This window comes from Monodelphis domestica, chromosome 1 (assembly GCF_027887165.1).
Source record: "Monodelphis domestica isolate mMonDom1 chromosome 1, mMonDom1.pri, whole genome shotgun sequence".
In the NCBI taxonomy this organism is placed as follows: Eukaryota; Metazoa; Chordata; class Mammalia; order Didelphimorphia; family Didelphidae; genus Monodelphis; species Monodelphis domestica.
Genome location: NC_077227.1, coordinates 504,748,561 through 504,776,214, shown reverse-complemented (window position 1 = coordinate 504,776,214; position 27,654 = coordinate 504,748,561). Strand labels below are relative to the sequence as shown.

General features: G+C 41.7%; 1 protein-coding gene across 1 annotated transcript in view; it reads right to left on the bottom strand.

Moving 5' to 3' along the window:
- Nucleotides 1–2,427: 2,427 nt before the first annotated feature.
- The window catches only part of KCNB1 (potassium voltage-gated channel subfamily B member 1), a 137,657-nt gene continuing 112,430 nt past the window's right edge, over nucleotides 2,428–27,654 (bottom strand). Inside the window, exon 3 of the mRNA XM_007475755.3 lies at nucleotides 2,428–14,858. Coding sequence (XP_007475817.2) covers nucleotides 12,807–14,858 — 2,052 coding nt within the window. The 3' untranslated portion in view covers nucleotides 2,428–12,806. The remainder of the gene's footprint in view (nucleotides 14,859–27,654) is intronic.

Here is a 27,654-nt window from a genome sequence, read left to right as displayed (position 1 = left end):
TAAAGTGGGATTAACAATAGGCCTTACCTCCTGGGGTATATGTAATAAGGATGAGAAGAGAGACAGAACCTGAAATTATACTGTTAGAAGGGAAGGAATTCCTTCTATTAATGCAACTGAGTACCACCTTCTCTTTCTTGGTCTTAGAGAATTGCCTGGAGCACATGGGGGTGAGTTGAATTCCCCAGGATCCCAGTGCTGTATGTATCAGAGTGGCACTTGAATTCATTCTGAGGCTGACTCTCTATCCACCATGCTAGACAACTTCTACTGTATGCACTACCTAATTGTTAATTATTATTATAATGGTATTCATTGACAGTGGTGGCCCTGTTCCACCCAGGCATGACTCCACAACCCTATCTGAGACTGATAGAATGTCATGCTGCCAGCAGCTGGAGCCAATGGACAACTCCCACCTTGGACACCCCCTGGGAAAAGTGGGAGCCTTTTGGACCCAGTGGAAGCATCCTGGCAACTAGAGAGGGAAGCAAATCAACTGCTCTACACCCCTAACTCTGAGATGAAGACAAATCCATGGGCGTGGCGGTTGGAGGTTGGCAATAGAAATTGACCTTGGGAATGGTCCATAAATTCCCTCCCATCCACAGTGACTCTGGCTGGGTCTGGGGATGAGAATGGGGTGTGGAGTCAGAAGATCCCCAGGCATCTTGTATAATCTGTTACCCTCGTGGCCCCAGCCTTCATTCGTTAAGCTATTACCATGTGCCAGTTATGGGGGCCGTGATGACAAAAACAAGAAAGTTTGTCTTCTCGACTGGCTTTCATTTTACTGGGGATTTGTGTTTCTGGGAATACACTTCTATCTCTCATTATGGATATGTATGCTTGAGTGTCTCTCAAGCAAATAGCATGGATTTCCCTATTGTTGCCTTATGGGTACACCCCTGCGTCTACTGCAGATCCCCCCCACACTGTGTGTCTGACCCACCCAGGTGTCCCAGGATCCCCTCATGCCTTGCTCCTCGACCTCTTTAAAGGAGAGGCAATGAAGTCTAAGGCATAGCACACCAACGTTAGTGTCAAAAAGCCTGTGCCCAAATCCCCCCTCAGATACTTATAACAGCTGTGTGACTGTGCAAGTAAAAGCCTCTGAGCGTCACTTTTCAATAATGCATTAAGGCTTGAGAAGGTCTTGCCTCACAACCACCCTATGAGACAGGTCACAAAACATTATTAGAGTGAGCCTCAATTTCTCTGTCTATGAAATGGGGCATAACAGCCTCACTCACCTCATCAGGTTGTTACAGATTCAATTAGATAATATACGTAAAACACTTTATGAACCCAAAAGGGCTATGCCTATGTGGACTTCCACTGTTTGTCTGGGAGGGGCCGTGATATCATATCTCCCAGCCTTCATTTGGCCAGAATATTTCCAGTTCATTGCTAATGCAAGACAATCCCGAGGGACTTGAGAAAGAACGCTATCCACATTGTGAATTTTAAAAGTCTCCATCTTGGTCTAGCACCCAAAAATTGTGCACACCCACACTACACGGGCATGTGCTAGTCAATGACTAATCAGAAATAACTAACTGCCCACCTGGGCTGTCCTAAGCCAAGCTAGAGCCAACCATTGGATTTGTGAGACACAGGAAGTGAGGTAGGGAACAGCCTCTGGAATTCGCTCACTTCCTGTGGAGAGAGCGAGACGGGAGTTGGTGTTAGGAGCTTGGAGGGAGAGGACGCCCGCAGACAGCTTTCCTTCAGATTGGTCACGTGAGTTAAGGACTGATTCTTTCCACCTGGGCCCTTTGGGCCTAAAACTCTCTCTGCCTTGGTCAGAGGTTGAGTAGCCCTTTCCCTTTTCTCTTCTCTCCTTCTCTCCCTCTCCTTTCCCTGCTCCCAGTGTGATTAAACCTCCATAAACTCCATTCTGACTTTGAGTGTTTCATTTTTAGGAATTTCATAAGTAAATTCCTTGGCGGCCATTGTTCAATATTACATAAATACTGTAGCCACATTCTTAACCATTACAATATTATAACCTCTCCCCAAACCCACAATTTCTACCATTACAACATCGAGAGAGAAAGAATTGTGGAAGTAGAAACGCAGAAGAAAAACAAATGATTTATCATGTGGTTCCATGGGTATATGATTTGGGGTTTTGGTTTAAAAGATTGCTCTATTGTAAAAAATGAATAATATGGAAATAGGTATAAATGATAACATTTGTATGACCCATTGGAAGTGTTTATTGGATCCAGGAGGCAGGAGTGAAGAAGGGAGGGAAAGAAAAGGAAATATGTAAACATGGAAAAGTATTTTAAAAATAAAATATATAAAAAAAGAATATTTCCAGTCCAGAAGTGTTCCATGGAAAAGGAATTTGGGGAATCTCTGTCTTAAAGCTTGCCAACCCCTGGGCCATTGAGAACAAACCAAAGTAGATCAAAACTATTTTCTCCATACCTTTTTATTTAATTCCGCGGTTTGCAGCAAGGGACCATTGCTCGAAAACCCTTAGACATTTGGACACAATTTACAAGACAATAAAGTACAGTATCTGAATGTCACACAATGATCACAGTTTCATCTTACTACATGCATATAAAGACATCGAGTTTCTTTTCCTCTGTGTGTGAGTGTGTGTGACATTTGTTCTTCCCTTTAGGGAAATGATTGGAGAGGTCAATAAACTTGGAACAAAGAAGGACTAGATGAATGTTACCTAAAGGAAACAGAGACAAAGTGCACTCATCAATATGGCTAATGTCAGTGGCTTGCTCCCTGTCCCAGTCAGAGTGGCATCAGATGGCTTAGGAGGCAAAAATAACTCAGTAGCCCTGGGGGGAGGGGAAGAGGAGGCTGAGGTGCTCTTGCCCAATGGAGGAGAGAGGGTCATGCCATGCTGTCGGCATGGGATGAGAAGTAGGACCACTTACTCCACAGGGGAGGGTCAGGGCAGTTTGGTCTATAAGCTGGCTGGCTTGCATCTGTCTGGGCCTTCCATTAATGGTTTTCCAGTTTGTGGCTGAGTTTCCTCTTTCTTTTGCTCTTTTTCTTGGTGGTGGTGGGGTTTGAGGGGGTGTTGCTGAGCAGTTACAAGAAAGATTGCTAGCCTGGGAGTGAGGGGACCTGGGTGTGTCTCCATTCTGCTGATTCTTATCTTTGACCTTCAGTTTCCTCACCTATAAAATGGGGATCACAACACTTGAACCCACTATCTGTATGCTCATTGTGCAGAAGGAGCTTTGTGAACTGTGAAACTATGATTTTTACCATTTTCCTTAGTGGGCCTCCTACATCCGACCTCTGAATTTGGGGACAGGTAACTCTGTTCTTAAGAATGGGAGATCTTAAAATGCTGATTTTCCCTTATTTGAAAACTGTCTTCCTTGAGGGATAGGGTGTATGTCTGGGTGTGTGCATGTATATATGTGTGCTTACACACAAAGTAGAGGCCAGAAAGAAAAGACAGAGGTTGAGACAACCCCTCTTAGGCCTCCCAGTAAGTGCAGCCCTGATTCTGGATTTGGAGGCTCTCACTTGTCCCACCATAGTTGGTTGGTGCCACTCCTGGTTCATTCACTTGGGGGTCCTCCATTGTCCTGGCTCTAATTTGAGTCAGGACTAAAGAACATACCAGAGAATTTGGCTCAAGGGCATTAGAGAGTGAAACAGTCTCCTCTCCATCCTACCCCACCTTCTTAGTGGTCATTGGCCCCAAAATTTCTTTGATCTTCAAAATATTTTTGAAGGTCTACTATGGGCAAAGCATGCTCCAGGGAAGGGGCAGGGAGGCTGGCAAATGCTATAGTAGGGGAAGGGATACTGACCCATGAATTCCCAGAATGGTTTTGGTGCTGAGCAAATTTATGTGTCTGAGCTCCCCTAATGCTAACCTGGCTTAGAGACTTTCTGAACAAGTCCAGAATCCAAAAGGACCTCAAAAAAAAAAATGAGAATATAGCAGAGATTCAGTTTGGAATGAGGATCTGGACTTGGGCTGGCTTTCCTCGTGAACCAATATGTACTAGGACTTCAGAATGATCTGCTACATTCCAAAGAAGACTTTGGAACTTTGAATACCAACTTGAAATCAAATACCAGATTTTGGAATTCTGGGAAAGTTCTAAAGCTCTGTCCTAAGGTTTCTAACGAGAAGCCCATTTGTGTTGGGGATTTGTACTTTTCTTCAGCCAAACTCCACCTACATTTCCATTTATGGTTCTCCTGTCCTGTGCTGTCAAACATGCAGGATCTTCAAAATGAAAGATCCTTCTAGGTTTCTAATGTAGACATGAAGGACTCTAGGAAGTCTGACATAACAAAAAGTATGCCAGACCTGGAGTCAGTTTGAATCTCAACTCTCGGATTTATTAGCTCTGTGATTCTGGACAGTCATTTTACCTCAGTTTCCTCATCTGTAATATGGGGACAATAGTATTTCTACTATATACTTCACAGGGCTATTATAAGGTAAACAATTTGTAAATCTTTAAGCACTACTGAAACACAAGTTATTATTATTATTATTTTAAAGAAGAAGTGGTGATTGCCTATAGGTGTAGGTGTTTTCCTGAAAGACAGATTCTGAAATATGTTGCTAGAGTTTCCCCACATAGACACTGACTTAACTGGAACCTTGGAAGTTGAGCTGTCTGTGTTGGAAGAAATCCTGGGGTGTGAGTCTATTGCAGGGGTTCTTAACTCTTTTTGTGACAGGAACCCCTTCAGCAGTCTGGTGAAGCCCACAGACCCCTTCTCAATACCATGTTTTTAGATAATTGAAGGAAATGTTAACATTTAATTAGTAGTTAGGGAAACTAAAGATGCAATTACTTTTTTCCCATCCAGGATGATAGACCTGAAATCTTTCCATGGATTTTTAGGGGTCCATGCAATCTAAGTTAGGAACCTCTGGTTCCTACTACTACACCCCTTGTTATAACAGGGTTTATAAGATGACCCAGATTTCGATCTAGCGTTGGGCTAAATTATGCCCCACCAACAGCTGTACAGACAAAATCCTGATAGAAGGTAGTGAGCTACTGTGAGTCTTGTCTCATTCTAGGAGCTTTAGAGGAAGGGTCCCTTTTACTTAGAAGCACTGGAAAGAGCACCACTCTCAGAATCTGGAGACCTGAGTCTGGATCCTAGTTTAGACATCTCTTGTCAGCCTTCTTCCTAGGGTGTCCTTAGCCATCTTTTTAGGAGGAACTTTGATCAGGGCTGTCCTTCTTTTCTGGCTCAGGATATTCCCATTGAATGTTGACCTCACTTAACACCATGAATGGGGGGCTTGAAATGCACCTAGCTTTAAAGGGGTCACTAATAGCAGATGGAGGAAAAACACACTTCTGTACTGCAAGAGACTGACATCTCAGGAAAGAAACTTGCTCCTTGGGAAGCTGTTTGGATGGGAAATGTGAAAACTCTGACCTCTGAGAGAGAAAGGGCAATGGAGGTAAGGAGTTCAAGAGGAAGAGCCTCTATCCATCAGCTCAGAAAGGTTCTGAGGGCCTCAGACCTGGGGAGCATTACAGGAGGTCTGGTAAAAAAATTGGTACCTGGGACCAAATATGGTATTGGTCTGGAGGGTGTGCTATGTTCTATAGCTTGAAGGGAGGAAAGAACAGGGTCCTGGTACCCCAGCTCTCCCTCCCCTTGTCCTCAAGCTGTCCACTAGTGACAAAACATCAGAAGAAGATTTAGACATGACAGGTACCTTCAAACAGAGAATGGAAGTGATTTGAAAGGTCATCTGGTTCATCTTTTCAAAGGAGGAAACTGAGGCTCAGAAGCAGGAAGTCTCTGGTACAAGGCTAATAGAAGTGGGATTCATACCCAGGTCCTCTTTTCACTACTCCTTGTCTCTTGAAATAGACTTTGGACATTGTGAGGTCCTTTCCTGTCTCCTACAACATCTAGCACAGATATGACACATGCTCAAAAATTATGTATGACTAAAAAGAATATGACCAATTGACAGAAAAACAATTTTACGTCCTAAATAAGACAGTATAACTTTGAATAAGAACTTAGAACCAAGTACAAAACTTGGGAATGGGAAGCTTCAAAAAGCTTTCTTCTAAGGCTTAGACATTCCCCGCCTACCAGGTAGAGGCTCCTTGATCTTACTGTTCCACCTAAGTACATACACACATAATATTAATAAATAAAACTCTGCTTTACTTGGAAGGGAGAAGACAACTTAGATCTTTGTGTTGTGTTGTTGTGTGTGTGTGTGTGTAATGGTTCAATTTGGCATTTGGGGAGTTTTGGAGAAATTTCTCAAGCAAGTGGTGGCTGAGACTATAACCAAACCTTTACTTGTATTTAAACTGAATGGCTCAATTCTTAGGAGGAAAGGTTTGGGATGTCTCTGTGTTGTTCAGTAGTTTTACACTTAAAGGAAGTCAGAGCTGGAAGAAGCTCTAGAACATACAAATCAGAATTAGAAGGGACTTCACAACAGTTCAATGAGAACTTTGAACATAGAACGGAGAATGTCAGAGCTGGAGGGGAACTTGGAACATAGAACACAAAATTTCAGAGCTGAAAAGAATCTTAGCATATGCAACATTGAATTTCAAAGCTGATAGCAACCTTAAAACATAGAATGCCAGAGCTGGAAGGAGCCTTAGAATAACCTAGTCAAATCCCCTCATTTTATAGAGGAGAAAACTGAGGCCCAGAGAAGGAAAAAAATATACTCTGAATCATCTAGGGAGTTGGTGACAGAATCTTATTCTTCTGGCTTCTGGTGCAGGGCTCTCTGTCTACCACATTGTAACAGACACTTGGCTCTCTTCACACTGATTTACCAGAATTTATTTGGGAAGGATCTTTGGTTCACTTCACTGTTCCATATAGAAATTGAAATTTAGCTATTGTTCCATTCAGGGTCCAGAATTATTCATGTGACCCATTCCAGTTTCTCATTCACAGTTTGGTTCAAGTCCCTACATATATACAGTATGCACTCACGTATAGTGTAGTGTTTTACATATTTTACCATTAATAGAAACTAGACAAAAAAATTCAGATAGTCTGGAGATACTCTCAAATAAGAGAAGGGCCAGAGAAATCTTTTGCCTTAAGAACTGACCCCCAAGGACCTTTGTCTGTCTGTCTGTCTCTGTCTCTCTTTTTCTCTCTCCCCCTTCCTCCCTCCCTTCTTCTCCCTTTCTCTGTTTTGTCATTGATACAGTGTGGTACACTATGGCCGAGTAAGAAGACCAGGGTTCTCCTCCCAGTTATCCCACTAGATAGCATGCTGGCTTTCTAAATCTCAGTTCCCTCATCCATAAAATGTGGAAAATGACTTTCCAATCACATGCCTCCTAGGGTTATTGTGAGCATAGTTCTTTATAGAGTGCTATAGAAATGTGAACTCTGATTTTATTCATTCCACCAAGAGAAACTCTCTGCCCCAAGAGAGACACTGGAGAATTGCCCTGGGACAAGCTCAACAGAAAAATCAAGGAAATCTGGACAAGAGAGGGTTGTGTAGACACAGTTGCATTGTTTCCACATCTCTTTTGCTATGTATCTGGGCAGCTTTCAAGGAAAGGAAGTTTAGACAGCATACCTTGGGAAGTAGCTTTCCTTTATAGGTATGAGACAGTTTATCTCATGCTGGTCTTGGATGATGTTTCTAGGAAGAGGCTAGTGGAAGGCCTTCAGTCTAGAAACATTCATAATTTCCACTGCATTTGGTAGTGTTGTGGGCCTGGATGGTGGGGTCTCAGATTTGTTGAGAAGAGACAATTTGGGGCTAGAAGGAACCTTAGAACATAAAAGGTTGACTGAAATTTGATTAGGAAGAGAATTTTGGTTCCAAAAAGTCCTGGTAAATCCAGGATATCTGGAAGGATAGGAATGGTCAGGACAGCCTTTCCAGATTTCCATGTTGGGTGGATTGCATTGGACAGATCATGTCTTCTTCCCTCCTTCCCTTCCCTCCTCTCGTCCACTTTCAGTTCTTGCTTTATGAGCCTTAAACAGGAACAACACAGATACCAGTTATGTGAAATGACAATACCAGACATTTCCACAAAGGAGTCAGACACCAAAACTTTAGATGGGATTTTCTGTGCCCCTCCCTAACCCACCCCCCTCACTCCCCTAGGAGCAACAAAAACCAAGGAAGGGAGGAATAAAATAAAAAGACCAGAAGAAATCAGATATAGAAATGACCATAAATAAGTCTCCTAATATATTATTCTGTAATACAAAAGAAGAAATTTGACTCAATTTCCCTATTATAAATTTGCTAAAAATACATATATATATATTTTATCTGAACAGAAAAATAGACTATTCTGAGATGCACGAAAGTCATGTGACATTTCCATACATCAGATACTTAAAGGGCCAGCGCAAAGGTAAACACCGAGGTAATTCCAACTTTTGTACCTTTTCAGGAACTAATTAAAGCCATCTTCTCCCTGACTGAGAGAATCCCAAAACATTCTGTGGTTGTGTGAGGTTGGTTTTGGTTTCCTTAGCACAAGGACTGAGAGGCTATGAAACTTTTGAAGAAGGGAAATCTCTGGTTCTACTTGGTCAATTCTGGCAGGATGGCAATGGATGGTGGCTCCTCCTCCTCCCACTCATGTAGCCACTTGAAGCCATTGACCAAAGTGCCTCAGTACAGTGGTACTTGCTGCTTCTGGCCTGGATTCCAGAGTTTTATTATTTTCTCAAGTTCTTGTTTAAATATCTTGGGTAATGTGAAGTGAGACTTGTTGGGAGAGAGACAGAGAAAGAGAGAGGGAGAGGACCTGGCTTTAGTGACCTGGTTGGTGTTAAGTCTTAAATTACCCCCGGTTCATCAACTAGAAACTGTACCAGCCATAATTCAGTGAAGACAGAAATATACAATAGATACAAATATTAACAGTACATTACAATTTTACAGAAGAGAATACTGTTTCGCTTTGCTCCTTATAAACAGGTACCTTATTAGCTGCAAGGGAAGAGAAGGCTTAGAGTCACCAAAGTTACCCACAGGATGTGTTGATTAGGTTCAAAGAAGTTTGCATTGACTATGATTCCCAAGGCTTAGGCTGCAGCAGTCAAAAGGGAATCTTTTTTTTTTCTCTTTCTTCTGAATTCTTGATTCCCTAACTCTTCTAGAAAAGTGGGAGTCACAGGAACGAATGTATCTTTTTTTTCTTCCTCTTTCTTTTGGGTCTCTTTTCCCCTTTAAGTGTGCTTAGATGAAATTCCTAAGAGAGAAAGGCACTGAGAAATCTACTACTGCCGGCAAGTATTGTTGCTCTTCTTTGTCCAAAGTTGAAAAGTTCAAGAAACCAGTTCCTCCTTGGGGTAGCACTCCACCTACAACTGGCCACAGTTTTGTTTCTGGAGTGTGGCACTGGGATGGCCAACTGACCGCTAACTGAGTGTCTTGGCCAGCGTTTTGTCACAGAATCCAGCTCTTGATTTGGGATCCATGAGTGGATTAAAACGAATGTCATCATTTCAACAAATTGGGTAGGGATTGGTGATGGGAATGGCATGGAGATGTTCTTATTATGTGACCTGTTCTGGCCCTTTTGAAAACCATTAAAATTTTTTTTTCTTGACCCTAAACTGTAATGGGATAGTGCAGAAGCTGCCCACGCTTGCTCCCTTAGAGAGGAGGGGTCGAAGTTTGGGTCTCTTCTCTGTTGGGATCCAGGTGTGTTTTGCTGAACTGATTGCCCAAAGAAAAGGGAATCTTGGGGTCACCTTGAACCCATCTCTGCCCACCCCCATTCATGTACTGCTGTACAAACCACTGACTGAGAGTTTGTCCTTGTCTGTTTTTCTTCTATTTGCTTTTAGTTGGCTCTAGGAGAGAACTATAAATGGAGCTTTTGAATGGTCTTCTTGAGATACCTGTGGGATTGGTGGTGGTTATGGGGAGAGGGGAGCACTCTATGGATCCAAATCAGTACTTTTTCTCTACCAAGGACATTTGAGTCTCACTATTTCAAAACACTTAAGTAGATTTCCCAGTGTGTATGTACATATGTGTACCTATGTACAAAATTGCGTGTGCACGCACATAACATCCACATATTTAAAAAATTTGGATTTGTTATGTTTTTATTTGGAACTGGGCGCACGGTAAGAGCTACATTTCCCATAATACATACACACAAAAGTGAAAAATAAAAAATAAATCAAAACATTCTTCAAGCATAGTATATGCTGGGTCTCCGTGATTCTGTTTCTATAAGAAATCTATAGGGTTTTGGCTCTGATGCCATAAAAGGTAGGTTTTTAAGAATACTTCTGAATTCATCCTTCAAAAGTGACTCAAAATGCTACTTTAAAGGGAGACAAAATAGGCGAGCTAAGGGTTGAGTCCTAAGTGACCACGCAAGGCAGACAGGGCCTTTGGTTACAAGGAGAGTTGCACCAATTGATTTCAGTTTTAAAAAAGCAAACCAAAACATGACATGGTACTGATCTAGACACCTCTTGTCAACATCACCTGCAAATAAGATGCATCAATTTGAAATAGGGTTGGTGAGTTCCCTTGGTATATGGCTATATTTAAATGTGTTCACTTTCCTGATATGTAAAATATGCAATGTCATTTTTTAAAACATAATAGATTAGCATCAGCTCTAAAAATATCTCAATTGGAAATCACTACTATTTACTTTATATATATATATTTATAATATATATGTAAAAAAAAAGCTATTTTTTTCCCTGAATTTTCACATTTGTGCTGATGACGGACATGAATGGCGACTAAAACAAAGAGAAGATGTTAAGAACGGCAGACATCGTCTCGGACTAACTCCCATTGCCACTCCACGGGCAGGTAGTTCACCCCAGACAGCTTGCCAGGGATAGCTCCCTTGGTAGATAGTTGCCATTGAGTGCTCTACACTCCCAGGCTACCACAAGGATCCCAGGAATTCTTTGCAGCAATTCCTCTAAGTACACTTGCGTTTGCTGCACATGTACTGTGAATAGACCTTGGCAAATACTTCCAGTTGCTCCTTTTCTCTATTGCCTGGCCAAGGACAGAGCCCACCCAGGGCCCACCCTGACTCGGTGGGCATCCCTGTCTCCCCCGGCATGCTGAGGCTGTATACGCAGCAGAGAAGTCATTGTACTGAGGATGGGAGAATCAACAATGAAGATACAAACCACAACTGACAATGTACACTTGTACTTATTGCTGTTGTCTGTACGGGCTGCCCTGGCCATCACTGGTTGCACGAATAGGAGAGCACAATATTATGTACAGACAGTTACACTGAAAACAATTCCAAGACTAATTTATAAGAAAGGAACATAGACACCTGACTCCAGACTTTCCACTCTTCCTCAGCGGTGCAGGCATGGTGTCCCTTGGACAGTGGACTTGACCATTAATTGCCCAGGTCACCTATGCTGTCATGGTGGTGGTGGTGGATTAGAAGCTTTTTCTTTTGAGACCCATGGGGATGAACAGGTTAGCTTCATGGGGGTGGGGGTGGGAGTGGGGAAGGTGAGCCCACAGACACAGACACAACACAGAGTGGTAACAGCGCACAGGTCACACGGCCAGCTGTGGCCAGTGACAGACACCTTGGTGACAACCTTGCTAGTCACAACAGGTGGCTCCCATGAAAATAGTGCTTGGTTTAAAGTGCTAGATGTTTATGCTGTCCTTGGTAGATCCCACTTCTGAGAGAACGTAAAGTGCTTTTTGTTTATAGCGTTTTTTGTTTTGTTCTGTTTTTTTAGCATGAATATCGCAGAAACAAAAGTAATCCCTTTAATGGTTGCTATAACCTGTCATGGAAGGATGCATCGAAGAGTCTAAACTGGGCGTTGCAAGTGGGGCTTGTTTTCCTTTTTAATTTTGCAGTTTTTTTTTCTGTTTTTGACCAATTAGTTTTTGTTGTGGTTCACTCATGGTCTCTTTGATTATGGTATTTGTTTTGCATATTTAACACTTGCATATCTTTTGATTCTATGCTAGCTAAATCTCCAAAAATATTCTCGTTTTCTCCCACAACATTCTATTGGTGCCCGAGTTCATTGCATTGGGTAAACATCAGAGTTCCCAACTCCTCTCCAAGAGGTAAGGAGTCAATTTAAATCAGATACAAGTGGTGCAACTCACCCTGCTTTGACCTCAAAACCAAAGCTCGGGTTCTACAGAATATTGAAGTAGATGAAGGGTCTGCAATAAGTGTTTCAGGCCAGAACCTTGGCTTGTACGAATGCTCACATTTCCTTGATGTAAGCGTCCCCTGCCACCTTGAAATACTGTCTCCATCCAGGAGGCAGAGGACTGGTGTGCCCAATGGTTGGGAAGCAGGACCCCAGACTGGACTTGTCCTCCCCCCTTCCCTTCCTTTCCCATCAGTTTGCTCCTGTACCCTGCTCTGTTCTTCTCTGGGAGGGATGGGGATATCCCCATCCAAGGCTGGAACACTTGAGGTTGAAGTGTCTTGATGGAGGTATGGGGTACAAGGATCTGGGAAGAGGAGAGTGTGTGGGAGGGAGGGGGTAGGGGGACTGCTGTGGACATTGTTCCCAGTCCCTCCAAAGAAGAATGGTTAACAGGAGAGATCCAAGGAGATATTGGATAGCCTGGCCAGCCTCACTCTGATGGGTGGTTTGGTGGACTGGGAAGTACCTTAGGATGATACTTCCAGAGCAGGATTTGTGTGACTGCTCTGGACATTTCCTTGGATATACTTCATTCTGTATTTTATTTAGAAACAAGTGACTTGTTTCATTTGTAAAGTTCATGCAGAAAAGCTCAGTGGTGGGGGAGCAGACAGCATCCCTAGGAACGTGCCAACAGGTCTCCGGTCTAGGGCTTTTCAGATGCTTGGATCCTTTGTGCTTCCCTGGCCTCCACCTCCTGGCAACACATGGACCTCTGGAGATATATGATTATCTAGTTTGCCCTTTTCTTGACTTCTCTGGTTCTTTCCAGTCAATGCTTCCATGGAATAAACACAGTTCTGCCCTAGAAACTTGGGTGAGGTGGGTAAGGGGGAATGCTCCTGGTGGTTCTTGTCCATCCTGTGCACACTGTCTCTTTGCCTGAGGAACCCGCTGTTGGTGATGCTGTACTTTGGACTGGTGTTGCTGTGAAGGCTCTTTGGGGGACTGGAGTCCACACTGTAGAGCAGTTGCCCTTCATCATCAGTGTCTGCATCAATGTACTGATGGATACTGGCATCATGGAAGTTGAATGCTATTGCTGCATGCTTCTCAGGGGATTTGGGGGGTGTCCTGGCACTTGCTGTGGTGTAGATAGAGGACTCTGGGCTCAGTAAGGATCGATCTGGAAGCATAGCACTCTCAAGGCCTGCGATGGTGGCTCCACCCCGGTTTCTGAGAGGATCTGAATATATCCCCAGGATGCTGCCCATAGGTAAAGGTGAGCTTTGGCCACCCTCCATGAAGTTGACTTTCAGTGACCGTAGTTTCAAGGGGTTATTCGTCTTCATGGAACTCTTGGGGCTCTCAATGAAGAAGCTGGAGCGTTGGCTGCCGTCTGGGGTTGGGTTGGAGTCTGACAACCTGCCCCCGCTAGAGTCTGAAGGGCCCCTCCAGCTGAGTTCCTGGGCCACAGGGCCACTTGCCTTGCTAGAGAGGGATGCCAGCGGGCTGTGGGAGAACCTGCTGGATTCTGGGAAGTCTGTTGCACAGCTGATGAAGCTATCAATACTGGACATGCTGCGCATGTCAATCACTCCTTCTGGACGAGCAGGCAGTAGGGGCACTACAGGACCTGGGATGCTCTCCATTTCAAGTTCTTCCTTATGTTTGCCCTGCTGAGCTGATTCCTTAGTGTTGAGGTTTGGCTGAGACTGAGTCTTGGCCATCTTATTGTACATGTCCTCTAGCTGTTGCACATTCAGGTGCTGGGGGCTACATGATGATCTGGCCTTCTCTGGAGACCCCTGCTCTTTTGTTTCAAAGGACTTACTGGAGCTAGTTTCAGACAGAGTCCTCTTTGTCCATTTCCACTTGCTGGGAGACAAGTGATTATCTTGGACTTTGTCCTTTTTTCCAAAGGTCTCCCCATTCTTTTCTACTACAATATCCATCATTTCTATGCTTCGGGCAAAAGCATCCTTCATATTCATGGAAACAATGCTACCATTTCTCTTGGCTCTCTCCAGAGCTTCCCGACGCTTGATGGCCTTCTCTTGTCTCTTCTGCTCCTTGTAGAACTCAGAGAAGTTGTTGACAATGATGGGGATAGGAAGAGCGATCACCAGGACCCCAGCAATGCAGCACAAACCCCCTACAATTTTACCCAAGAGGGTTTTGGGATAGATGTCCCCATAGCCTACGGTGGTCATAGTGATGGTGGCCCACCAGAAAGAGGCTGGGATACTCTTGAACTTGGTGTCATCCTCATCCTTCTCGGCAAAGAAAACTAGGCTGGAAAAGATCATGATACCCATGGCCAGGAAGAGGATGAGTAGGCCAAGCTCATTGTAGCTTCGCCTGAGGGTGAACCCCAAAGACTGCAGGCCAGTTGAGTGCCGAGCGAGTTTGAGAATCCTAAGGATTCTCATGATTCGGAAGATTTGCACAACCCGGCGCACATTTTGAAACTGTAGAACGCTCTTGTTGGACTCGGTTAGGAATATGGTGACATAGTAGGGTAAAATGGCCAGCAAGTCAATAGCATTGAGTGGGCCCTTGAAGAACTTCCACTTCTTCGGCGAGGACAGGAACCGGAGGAGGTATTCCATGGTGAACCATGCAATGCAAACAGCCTCCACATGGGCCAGCTGGGGGTTGTCGGTGCTCTGTCCAAACTCATCAAGGCTCTGAAGCTCTGGAAGTGTATTGAGCGACAAGGCAATGGTTGAGAGGACAATGAACATAATGGAGATAATGGCCAGGATCTGTGAAGAGAAGAGAGTGGGATTTGGTCATTGACAATAATAGGAATAGGATAATTATTATTTTATACTTTTAAATTTGTATTGAGAGGCAATGTGGTTTAGCAAAAGATAATATTCACTAGAATTTATGTAGAACTTTAAGTTTATAAAGGACTTTATATGTATGATCTCCTTTGATGATCCCAACAACTCTATTATTAATGTTAGGAGGTTGCTGTTATTATTCCTACTTTATCGATGAAGAAACAGTCTGAGAGAGGCTAAATGGCTTGCCTAGTGTCATAAGCTAGTAAAGTAAGGCAGGATTTGAATTCAGGTCTCCTGACTCTCTAAGCCAGCACTCTATTCTATACCAAGTAACTGGCCTCAAATCCAGGAAGATTTGGATTAGACTTCTGGACTCATGAGGAAAAAAAGGCTATCCACCATAGAAGGAACAGACAGAGTCCAAATGCAAATTGAAACATACCATTCTTCATTTTATTTCCTTCATGAATTTTTCTCTAGTGTAAGCAATATGTGTTTTATTTCACATGATAAATAGGGAAATGTGTATTATAGGATCATATGTACAATACATTATCATATTACCTGCCTTCTTGGGGAGTGGGGAAAAAAAGAGAATGAGACGTAGATTTTTGGACATAGTTAAGGTAAGAATTTTGTTTCTCTTGGATAAGCTTATTTATTATAATTTATTTCATATTTATAACAAATTATATGCATTATATTGTTATGTTATATTATGTATATAAAAATAAAATACAGTCATCCCTCCCTATATCCTGGTTCACTTATTGGGGTTTCAGTGTATCAGGGTTTAAAAAAAATTTAATAATGTATTACAGAGTTATACTTATTATGGCATACTACTGGCTAATGGAGTGAAAAGTGACCAACCACAGCACTGTGTTCTGTATCCTGGGTGCTGATTGGCTCAGTGACTGTAGGCTAATAAGAAGATGGAAAAGGTTTATAGGAGAATGTTGAGGGTTTATAAAACCAGCCTTAAAATATATATGAATAATAAAGTAAATATAACATCATTACTTTGTGGATTTTCCTCTATGTGGGGGGTCTCATAACTTCTGCCATAGGTGAGGGATCACAGTAAATATCTAAGCTTTCACACACACACACACACACACACACACACACACACACAATTCTCCTGCTTCTGATACACATTAGTTGTATGATCTGGGCAAGTCGCTTAATCTTTCAAGTAGGTGGAGACTTCCCCCAGAAGAATGGGTGGACGAGAATAATTTTTTTCCCCAGTGGCCATGAAGGAGGTGGAAGCAGGCACTGTTGAGTGTTTGCAGCTGGGTCAGACATCAAAGCTACCAAGGTCATCCACTGCATCCCAAGCCATTGCCAGTCACCCTGACTTTTTGTCCTGCCACTGGATTGGGATGACTCAAGTAGAGAGGGAGGCTGATGACTTTGTGCAACTCTCATTCACTTAAATCCAATTTATGCTCATATCAAGATATCACCCTGTGATGCCACTGATTCTCTTTGAAAATGGAGGATGGACAATGAGCTCAAGGCAACTGACTTTTTTTTTTAAAAAACCCCAATTTTCTGGCCTAGTAACAACTCTAAGGCAGAAGGGCAAAGGTTGGGCAAATGAGGTTAAGTGACTTGCCCAGGGTCACACAGTTAGAAAGTGTCTGAGGTCACATCTCTTGACTCCAGGACTGCTCTGTCCACTGTGCTACCTAATTGCCTCATGATGACTTTATCTTCTAAGCCTTCTACCGGGCTCCTGCTGAAATCAAGTAATATGTGTAGAACTATTGAGGGGTGTGTTTTAACAGTCAAGTTCTCAAAAAAAAAAAGTTGCACACCAACTTTTAAGTTTAATCTGCATTATTAACACTAAGGTTTAGACAATCAACAAAATAATAAGTCAAACCCTGAATAATATTAATTGCCAATTTTGGAGGTGTAAATGCCCAGTGAAAATTTAACAATGGACTTTGCAAGCCATTTAGAGCTAACTTCAGCACACTCCTGTTTGGAAGGGTCCTTAGAACACAATATATTAGAACCCAGAATGCCTAAGGAAGTTTGGCACATAGGACATAAAATATTAAAGCTGAAAAAGATGTTAGAGATCATCTCATCCAGCCTATTCATTTATCTGAGCAATAAACTGAAGCCCAGAGAAAGAGGGTAACATCCTTTGAGTCACAAAGTGAGTTAATTGTAGCTTTGAGACTAGACCTTGGGTCTTCCGTCTAGTGGTCCAATACTCTTTTCATTCCTGATACCATCACCATATAGACTACTATTAATCCCATTGGACCGAGGAAGCTGTGTAGTGTAGAGTAGTGTAGTGAGAACACTGGATTTGGAGTCAGTGGAACTGGGTTGAAATCTTAACTCTGCAGCTACTACTTGTGTGACTTAGAGCAATTCACTTACCCTTTTAAAGTCCCTTTTCTCCTTGGCAAAATGACAAGAGTTGGGTTCTCTCTCTAGGGCCCCTTCCAGGTCTGACATTTTGTGTTCTACGAGCCTAACTGAGCAGTTTAAGGTCATACAACCTAGTAGTGATAGACTCAGAATTAGAACCCGGGTTTCTGGATTCCCAACACAGTGTGTTTTCCAAACACCATCATGGTCCATGCAGTGTCCTGGAGCCAGCTTGAACCCCCTCCTTAAACCAGAGAGCTGATTGTTAAGTTTTCCGAGAAAGCATTTACACCTTGACAATTGACGAATGCTAAAATAAAGGCATGATTTATTGGTTTGTTGATTGTCTAGGCTTAAAAAAGTGCTGGAGAAAATGTTGATAATGCAGATTAAACTTAGCATTATGTTTTATTTATACACACACACACATATGTATTTTGTTGTTGTTTAATTGCTTTCAGTCATTGACTCTTTATGACCCCATTTGGGGTTTTCTTGACAAAGATACTAGAGTGGTTTGACATTTCCTTCTCCAGATCATTTTACAGATGAGGAAACTGAGGCAAATAGGGTTAAGTAACTTGCCCAATGTCACATAGATAGTAAGTGTCTGGATTTAAACTCATGTCTTCTTAACTCTAGTCCCCACTATGCTACCTCACTCTGTGTGTGTGTGTGTGTGTGTGTGTGTGTGTGATTTTCAGAGTTAGGGAAGGGCTATCCTTAAAGCAGTAGAGTGGATAATGCAAGTTGGAGTTTTGATCCATACACTGTATTTCCAACCGGCAAAAAACCCAGTCTCTATTGAAGTGTGGAGAATACTCCTAACTAATGTGTGGCAAAAGCAGATACATAAATTATGCACCAGCTATTGTCTGTTTAACCTTGGCTGGTTGGTGGCTTTCCCCTTTGCACTTGGGAATGTGCCATTGCAGAGAGGGGAAAGGAATATCTTCTTTATAGGAAGAAGAGAAAAACGTCTCCCTTCCTCCTGTAGTCTTCCAAAGTGGGGGGAGAAGGCAGTTTAGTGTTTGAATGAATCAGTGAATCCACAAGCATTTATAAAGCTTGTGTCCACTGTGTGTCGGGTACTGTGCTGGACACCAGGGATACACTGACAAAAAAAGAAAAGCTCCTGTTTTAAGGGTCTTATGTTCTACCAGAAGAAAAAACATGCTCACATCTGAGAAGATAAGAATAAATAGAAATATTTAATATTAATAATAATAAAATGGAAACTGACAAAAATACAAGGAGCCCTGGACTTAAGAGTCAGAGAGAGCTAGATTTGAGGGCTGTTTTAGTTGATAGTTTGATTTTGGGCAACATGCACATCTCCTCTCTGGGCCTTTACTTAGAAAACAATAATAATAATAATAATAAAAGGCAGGTAGGTAGCTCAGTGGATTGAGAGCCAGGCCCAGAGATGGGAGGTCCGGGGTTCAAATCTGGTACCAGACACTTTTTAGCTGTATGACCCTGGGCAAGTCACTTAACTCCCATTGCTTAGCCCTTACTGCTCTTCTGCTTTAGAACCAATACACAATATTGACTCTAAGAAGGAAGGTAAGGGTTTATTTTTTAAAAGTTAAAAAATAATAATAGCATTTATATATTAACTACTAGCTAATATTTATATAGCACCTATTATGTTCTAGGCACTTGTGATAAGTGCTCTATAAATACTATTTCATTTGCTCCTCATATACAACCCTAGGAGTTAAGTATTATTCTTAGTCTCGTCATCATCCCCCCTTTACAGCTCAGGAAACTGAAGGAGACAGAGGTGAATTGAGGTGCTCAGAGTCATATAGCTAGGAAATATTTGAGGCCAGATTTGAACCCAGGACTATTCTGACTCTTGGGCCATTCCTATCCTACCCCATCTGGCTGTCTCCCATAAAATGAGGCTCTGGAGCTAGCTGTTTTATCCCTTCCAGCTCTCACAGTCTATGTTCTAAGGCATTTGTCAGCTCTCGTGTTTATCTGAGTAGATGGAGGCTTCCTGAATAGAGATCTCAGCTTCCATTTCTCCTCATTTCTGTCCTCTTACATTCCACAAACCTATCTTTCTCTCAGTAAACACAGGGTCATAGAATCTCTGAGCTGGAAAAGATCAGACATTAATTATTTTGCTAATATATAAATAGATACATATGCAATAATAAAAATAAATTGATAAAATATATTTATTTTATATGTATATAGAATATTTATAAAATATATATTTATATATAGCATTTATAAAATATTATACCACACTTATTTTATATTTATAAATATAGTATATTTATTTTATATTTAATATTTATAAAATATTATATTATATAAAATAAATTAGAAATAATAGTATATAAAATAAATAATAAAAATTATTTTTTAAAAGACAAAGTGTTTTAAAACTCACCAGCCTTTAACCTAACCCCCACCTGATCACCCCCTAGTGACGCAAGAATTCCAAGAGCTTCAGAATCCTTGGTGTATGGTCATTTGGCCTCTGCCTTAACAATTGTAGTGCCAGGGAATTCATTACCTGTCAAAGGAGCCATCTCTATTATTGGACTACTCTAAATGTTAGAAAGAATTTTCTAAAACTAAACTGAAATCTGCCTCCCTTTAACTTTTATTCATTAGTTAATAGGTGGCATAGCAGTTAATGAACTGGGTCTGGAGTCAGGAAGACCTGAATTCAAATCTGAGCTTAGCTTCTTTCTAGCTGGGTGACCCTGGGCAAGTCGTTTAACCCCAACTGGCTGGTCCTTACTGCTCTTTTGGCTTAGAATTGATACTAAGGCAAAAGATAAGGGCTTAAAAAATGCTTATTGACAGACATTGTAGATCACTGGATTGAAAGTCCAAATATCTGATCTGATTCCTGCAATTTAGCTCTGTGAGTATAGTAAGTCCTTTCTCCTTTCATGATCTTTACCTTAATAAAATGGGGATAATATTTGTACCTACTTTATGGGAATGTGTAGAGAAAGGGGCTATGCTGACTGTAGTGCTATTAAAGAAATGTGTTTTATGATGATTATTAAAGAAGTCAAGAACATTCTGGCATGTTCTTTTCCCATTTCAGCAGAGGAAGGTCTTTCTTGGGAAATGTCCCAGAATAAACTCTTGATCCTTAGTAGAAGGAACCTTTAGTATACCCTGGGAATGAATGGGACTGCTTGGCCTACCCAGCCCTGTCTTTTCTCATAGAATTAAGATCTGGCAGATCTAGAAATGGAAGGTCCTGAGTTCAAATTTGACTTCAGACACTTCCTAGCTATGTGACTCTGGGCAAATCACTTAATCCCCATTGCCTATCCCCTTACTGCTCTTCTGCCTTGGAACTGATACACAGTATTGATTCTAAGGTGGAAGATAAGGGTTTAAAAAAAAAGAATTAAGAGCTGGGAGGTTCTTAGTATAATAGTGATTGTACAGGATAATAGAATGAGAGGGAGAAGGGTTGTTGGAGGCCTTTTTGCCCAATCCCCTCATTTTATCAATGTGGAAGTTAAGATCACAAGAGATCAAAGTGGTGACCTAGCCCAAGTTACACAGGTAGAAATGCTCAAAAGCAGGATTCAAGTTCAGATCCTCTGTCTCCAGAATTGATGCTCTCTGTCCACTGGACCAGGTATTATGACTTTGGAGAAGTCATGTAATTTCACAGAGAAGGAAACTGACTGAGTCCTAGAGGAGGAGTCAAGGCCACAGGTCACAATAAATGCCAGATCTGGATATAGATCCTGGGACTCCATATCCAGTGCTCTTCCCATTAAGTTTTAATGCTTCCTCCAAGGTTTTCAAGACGTCCATAGGCTTATTGAGATGGTGGAGTTAAATCCTATCACCAAGATCAGATTTGGGAAAGGGATCAGGTACGTGGGGATTTGTGTCTTGGAATCTTTGTAGGACAATTATTAGATCTCTTGATCCTTTCCTAGAATTGATTCCCTTTGGGAACACAGAGAATACTATGAAAAATAGTCAAACACTGAATGTAGTGGCACATGCCTGTGATCTCAGATCCTAGGAAGCACAAAGCTAGTGAGTTTGGGAATTCTGAGCTACAGTGGGCTAAGCTGATCAGGGGGCTGATTCATTCAGTCTGGAATCAATATGTTGAGCCAGGGCCATAGGGTCACTAGGTTGTCTAAAGAAAGAATCAGTTTAGGTTAGAAATGGAGCAGGTCACAGCCCCTGTGCCAATCAATAGTATAATAAGATTTATGAGTAGCTCATGCATTTTTAGCTTGGGAGAGAAGGAAAAAGATAAGAAAGAAAAAAGAAAAACAGAAAGAGAGAAGGAAAGAGGAAGAAAGAGAGCAAGAAAGAGAGAAAGAGGGAAAGAAAGAAAGGAGAAAGTAAAAAAGAAAGAAGAAAGAAAGAAAAAGGTAAGGAGGAAAGAAAAAGAAAGAGAGAAAGGTGGTAAGAAAGAAGAGAAAGAGAAAAAGAAAGAAAGAAGGGAGAAAGGAAGGAAGGAAAGAGAAAGAAGTAAAAGGAAGGGAGGGAAAGAAAGAAAAAGAAAGAGGAAGAAAGGAAGGATGGATGAAAAAAAAGAAAAATTATAGCTGTCTGAGGATGGTCACAACTGACCCAGGCCCTAAAGTAATCAACTCTCTCCAGTTCTCCTCTAAACAAGAACCACCATTTGTGAAGTGATTCAGCCATTCTAGAAAGCAATTGAGAATTTTTTGAGGAAAATGCCTAAACTGTTCATATTCTCTGGCTCCAAGATCTCCACTGTGGAGAATGGTATGTTGGTCATATACAAAGAGGTTAGTGACAGGAAGGTCCCATCTAGAGCTATATCTTTATATTCCTACATATATACAAAAGAGATCTATGTATATATGTGTGTGTGTATGTATATGTACATGTCACCCCCCATCCCCACGATATTTACAGCAACACTTTTCGTAGTAGCAGAATCATTGGAATAAAGCAGATGTCTATTTATTGGGAAGTGGCTGAACAAATGGCTGTGCTCTGTGACTATAATAGAGTACTATTGGGCAGTAAGAAATGTACTAATATGAAGGATTTTAGAGACACATGAGCAGACCTGTATGATCTATACAGAGTGAAGTGAGCAGAATCAGGAAACTAGTCTATACAATAGTCTACACTATATAGTTACTACACCGTAGTAAGAGAGAACCATAACCCAAAGCTGACCATCTGGTCCTTCTATGGCTAGAGATGAGTCCATGCACTTCCTTCCCTTCATTGAAGCGGTCCCACCTCTCCAATATATGGAATGCTTCATATGCTTTTCAGACATATTGGTTGGTTTTATTTAAATGGTTTTGCTTAAAAGCTCAGTGGGAAAAGGAGATGGTGAGCAGCATAACCAATTACTGTGTGGTCAAAACAAAAGGCATCAACAAACCTCAAAAACCAAAATAAACAAGATGAGAGCCACCAATTTCAACCACATATTTAGACTTGTAGAAGATCTCAAAGACCATCTAGCCCAAGCCTTGCTTTCTTAGAGGTTCTGAGGAACTGGTACCTCTTAGGTACCAGGTGGGCTAGAAACCTATGAGTTCTTCCTGATATTGAGATTCAGTGACTGTAAGTGGAATTGAGAAACATCAGTGCGGTGGAAAGACTCCTAGATTTGGAGCCAGAAGACTTGGGTTTGAATCTCAGGTTTGCCTCTTACCATCTATCTGATTTGGAGTGAGTCACTTAATTCCTCAGAACCTCAGTTTCCTTATCTGTAAGGACTTGTGATTTCCTATACATGGGAAGAGGAAATTCACTCTCCCAATGTAGGTTGGCAAGTCCTCTGAAAACTTACAGTTGTAGAGAGTTTCTTAGAGTACTGAGAGTTTAAGTGACTTGCTAATATCTATCAGAGAGAGGACATGAATGCAGATCTTCTCAGGTAAGCTTTCTAAGCACCATCCTTTAACTGTCACTTAACAACTCTGTGAATTAGGTAACAGCAAGATTGGACCTATTGATAAGAGACTTGCAGGGATGAAATGATTTGTCCAGGGTCACACAGCTATTAAATGGGGAGCTTAGAGTTGGACCCAGATCTGTCCATTGACAGGGACCTGTTAGGTGCTCACAGTGCCTGGCAAAAATGAAACAGTTCAGGGCAGCTGGGTAGCTTAGTGGTTAGAGAGCGAGGCTAGAGATGGGAGGTCCTAGGTTTAAATCTAGCTCTAGATGCTACCTAACTAAGTGACTCTGGGCAAGGCACTTAATCCTGTTTGCCTCATCCTTGCCTTTCTATCTTAAGAGATGCTACTGATAGAAAGTAAGGCCCCATTTAAAAAATGAAATGGTTCCTACCCTTAAGAAGCTTATCTTCCTGCCTTTCAGTATGCTAGTATTCTTTCCACTGCATCCTGTTATCTCCAGAAAAGGAGATTTGTCTTTTGTTCCCGTCCCTCCCCACTTCCTTTTTAGAATACAGAGGGTAAGTGCGGGAGCTGTCCAGCTCCTTTCAGAGCATTCCTTCCTTTCTATTCCAACTACTCAGGTGTCCCCAGCCTCTGGGGAATTAGTGTTCCCCAGGTTAATCAGATGAATCATGGGAGCCAATCTGGTTATGGGGATTGGGGGCAGCCTGTTGACCTCAGGGGATTTTATTACACTCTTCTAACTTTCAGGAGGGAGGGAGCTGACTCTTGGGGGTAATGAGAGGGGAAACTCAGGGTCAACTGGATTCAATTCAGTTCAGTTCAGCAAACAGCTCCTAGCTCCAAAGAGACCAATAGAAAATGACAGTCCAATGTTTTCTGTTTTCAGGGACATTAGAAGGACCAGACTAAGAAGGGGGTGGGGGGGAGGAGGGAAGAAGGGAGGGAAAGGAAAATTGGAAGGAAAGGAAAGGAATTGCATGTAGGGAATGGGTAATATATGGCCACCAGACACTAGGGAGTACCCCAATCATAATCTTTGGAGTAGGGTCTTTGTGGTTCCATCTGGATAGATGTTTGGTGAAGGATAAAAAAATGTGGTATGATTGAGTTGAGTTTAGGGGAACACATTAGCTATGCATCAGAGACTACAGGGATGTTGCCTTGGGAGGTTAGAGGGTGAGCTAAAATAACACCAGGAAGAGCAAGATAGAGGTCTGGGTTCTAGAGACTGCTTTGGCCCTTGTCTCACAATGAGGCATCATGGTTCAGTGGGAAGAATGTTAGCCTGGGCATTAGGAAAGTACAATTCTAGTCCTAGAGGCCCCACTAATTTATTCACTAGATCCTCTAAAACATTGCCCGATTTTATGTAAACTACTTCTCTAGGCTTTATTTTTCTCGTCTATAAAAAGAAAGGATCCATGGAGAGGGGTGTCTGTGGATAGATTTCAGGGCATTTGTGAATTGTTTTTTAAAAATGATTTTGCTTTTTTTTGTACTGTATTTCATTGCTTATTTTGCTATACTTTGTATTTTGTAGTTTGTTTAGTGGTTTTTTGGTAGTATTGACTGTTTTTTCTTTTTCTTTTTTTTTTTTAAATATTATTTTATTTGGTCGTTTTCATACATTATTCACTGGAAACAAAGATCGTTTTCTTTTCCTCCCCTCCCTTTCCCCCCCACCCCCTTTCCCTCTCCCATAGCCGACGCATGATTCCACTGGTTATCACATGTGTTCTTGACTCGAACCCATTTCCCTGTTGTTGGAATTTGCATTATAGTGTTCATTTAGAGTCTCTCCTCAGTCTTATCTCCTACAACCCTGTAGTCAAGCAGTTGCTTTTCAGCGGTGTTTTTACTCCCACAGTTTATCCTCTGCTTGTGGGTAGTATTTTTTTTTAGATCCCTGCAGATTGTTCAGGGAAATTGCATTGATACTAATGGAGAAGTCCATCACCTTCGATTGTACCACAATGTATCAGTCTCTGTGTATAATGTTTTCCTGGTTCTGCTCCTCTCACTCTGCATCACTTCCTGGAGGTTGTTCCAGTCTCCATGGAACTCCTCCACTTTATTATTCCTTTTAGCACAATAGTATTCCATCACCAACATATGCCATAATTTGTTCAGCCATTCCCCAATTGAAGGGCATCCCCTCATTTTCCAATTTTTGGCCACCACAAAGAGCGCAGCTATGAATATTTTTGTACAAGTCTTTTTGTCCATTATCTCTTTGGGGTACAAACCCAGCAGTGCTATGGCTGGATCAAAGGGCAGACAGTCTTTTATCGCCCTTTGGACATAGTTCCAAATTGCCCTCCAGAATGGTTGGATCAATTCACAACTCCACCAGCAATGAATTAATGTCCCCACTTTGCCACATCCCCTCCAGCATTCATTACTTTGCATAGCTGTCATGTTAGCCAATCTGCTAGGTGTGAGGTGATACCTCAGAGTTGTTTTGATTTGCATCTCTCTGATTATAAGAGATGTAGAGCACTTTTTCATGTGCTTATTAATAGTTTTGATTTCTTTGGCTGAGAATTGCCTGTTCATGTCCCTTGCCCATTTTTGACTGTTTTTTCTAATGCATTTTAATAAGCAGTTTCTTTTGTTATCCTATGAATTTTACTTTCAAAATTTTACTTTCAAAAGCATTTTTTCTATGAAAGCATCCAGAGCCTTCACCAGGCTGCCCAAGAGGCTCATTGCACAAATCAGTGGGTTGCTCAGTCAATGTTAGCTTGGTTCAAGTTCCATCTTAACCACTTGCTGTTTCTTAAATATGATCCTCCATCTTTTGCCTTTGTGCCTTTTCACTAATTGCCCCCCTTACCCAGAATTCTCTCCTTTCTCACCTTTTAACCCTTCTCTTCAGGCTGAGTATCAGTTTTTAAGAAAGAAGAACAGCAAGGGACTTGGCAATTGAAGTTAAATTACTTGCCTAGGGTCACACAATAAAGAAATGTCTGAGGTAAAATTTGAATCCAGGTCCTCCTGATTCTAAGCCTGATGGTTTATCCACTGTTTTGCCCCTCCCTCTTCATTTTTACCTCTTAAAATTCTTGGCTTCCTTTAAGATATAGTTCAAATCTTCATTTCTACAGGAGGGGAGCCTTTCCTGTTCTGTCCCCCCCAACTGTTAAAGTCTTGTCCTCAAAGGTCTCATAGACATAGAGGTGGGACTTGAACCTACATCTTCTTGATTCTGAGGTGAGCCAGGTATCCACTAGAGTTTGAACTCCTTGAGGGCAGGAACTGTTTTTGCCTTTGTATCTCCAGAGCTTAGCCCAAAGGCTGGCACATAAAAAGCCCTTCATAATTGCTTGTTGACTGAATGACTGATTGATGAAGACTTCCCTGACTTTTGCAATTGCCAGTGCTCTTTCCCAACCCAAGTGATTGTGTATCTACTTAGCCACATCCCTGTTCTATCAGCCTCCTTAAGGGCAAAGATTACATTTTGTTAGTCTTGATTCCCCAGCGCTTAGCTCAGAGTTGGTGCCTAATAAATATTTGTTGAATTGAATTTGTTGGACTGTTGGAAGATGATGAGGAGTCCTGAGCTGAGAGGACCAATCCCTGGAAGTAGTGGCTGCTCTGCTATACTTCAAGACTCTTGCTATGAGTCTGGGTTTGGACATGCTCTGTGGGGCAGGCCAGGCACATTCTGGAGATGCCTTGTCCCAAGGCAGAGCTTCCAAGAGCAGTGATTTCAGGCCAGTGATGTCATCAAGGGGAAGGACCGGGATGTCAATTCCATGGGCTAAATGCAAGCACTTACAGTCTAGTGCAGGACTTCTTAACCAAGGGTCTGTGACCTTGTTTTTAAACTATTTTATTGTCTTTCAATATAATTTATTTCCTTCATAATCTCATGAATTTTAAAATGCATTTAAGTACATTTTAGAATACATTTAAAAACATTATTATGAGAAGGGGTCCATAGGTTTTACCAGACTCCCAAAGGGGTCTATGACAGGAAAAAGAAAAGGTAGGAATCTGGTGGAGGAGCTAGGTCGCTCAGTGGATAGAAAGGCAGGCCTGGATATGGGAGATCCTGGGTTCAAATCTGATCCTAGTTGTGTGACCTTGGGCAAGTCATTTAACCTTGATTGCTTAGCTCTTGCTGTTCTTTTGTCACAAAACTTACAAAAGTAATATTATGAAAGTGCTAGTAACAATTTGTATAGTTAATATTATTTTGTTGATCCACTTATAATTTGTGCAATACTGAATGTAGAAGTCTTTGTTGCCAATAAAAATGTATCCTCTGTATTTAAAAAACCAACCTGATACTAAGACAGAAAGTAAGGGTTTTAATTAAAAAAAAAATCCCTGGTGGATAGAATGTTAGGCTCTGAGTGAGGAAAAACTGGATTCAAATCCTCTGATACAGTTTGTGTAGCCCTGGGCAGTTTACTCAACTTCTGTTGGACTCGGACAACTTCCTAGGACATATTTACTAAATCAGAGACATGGGTTTTGATCTAGTT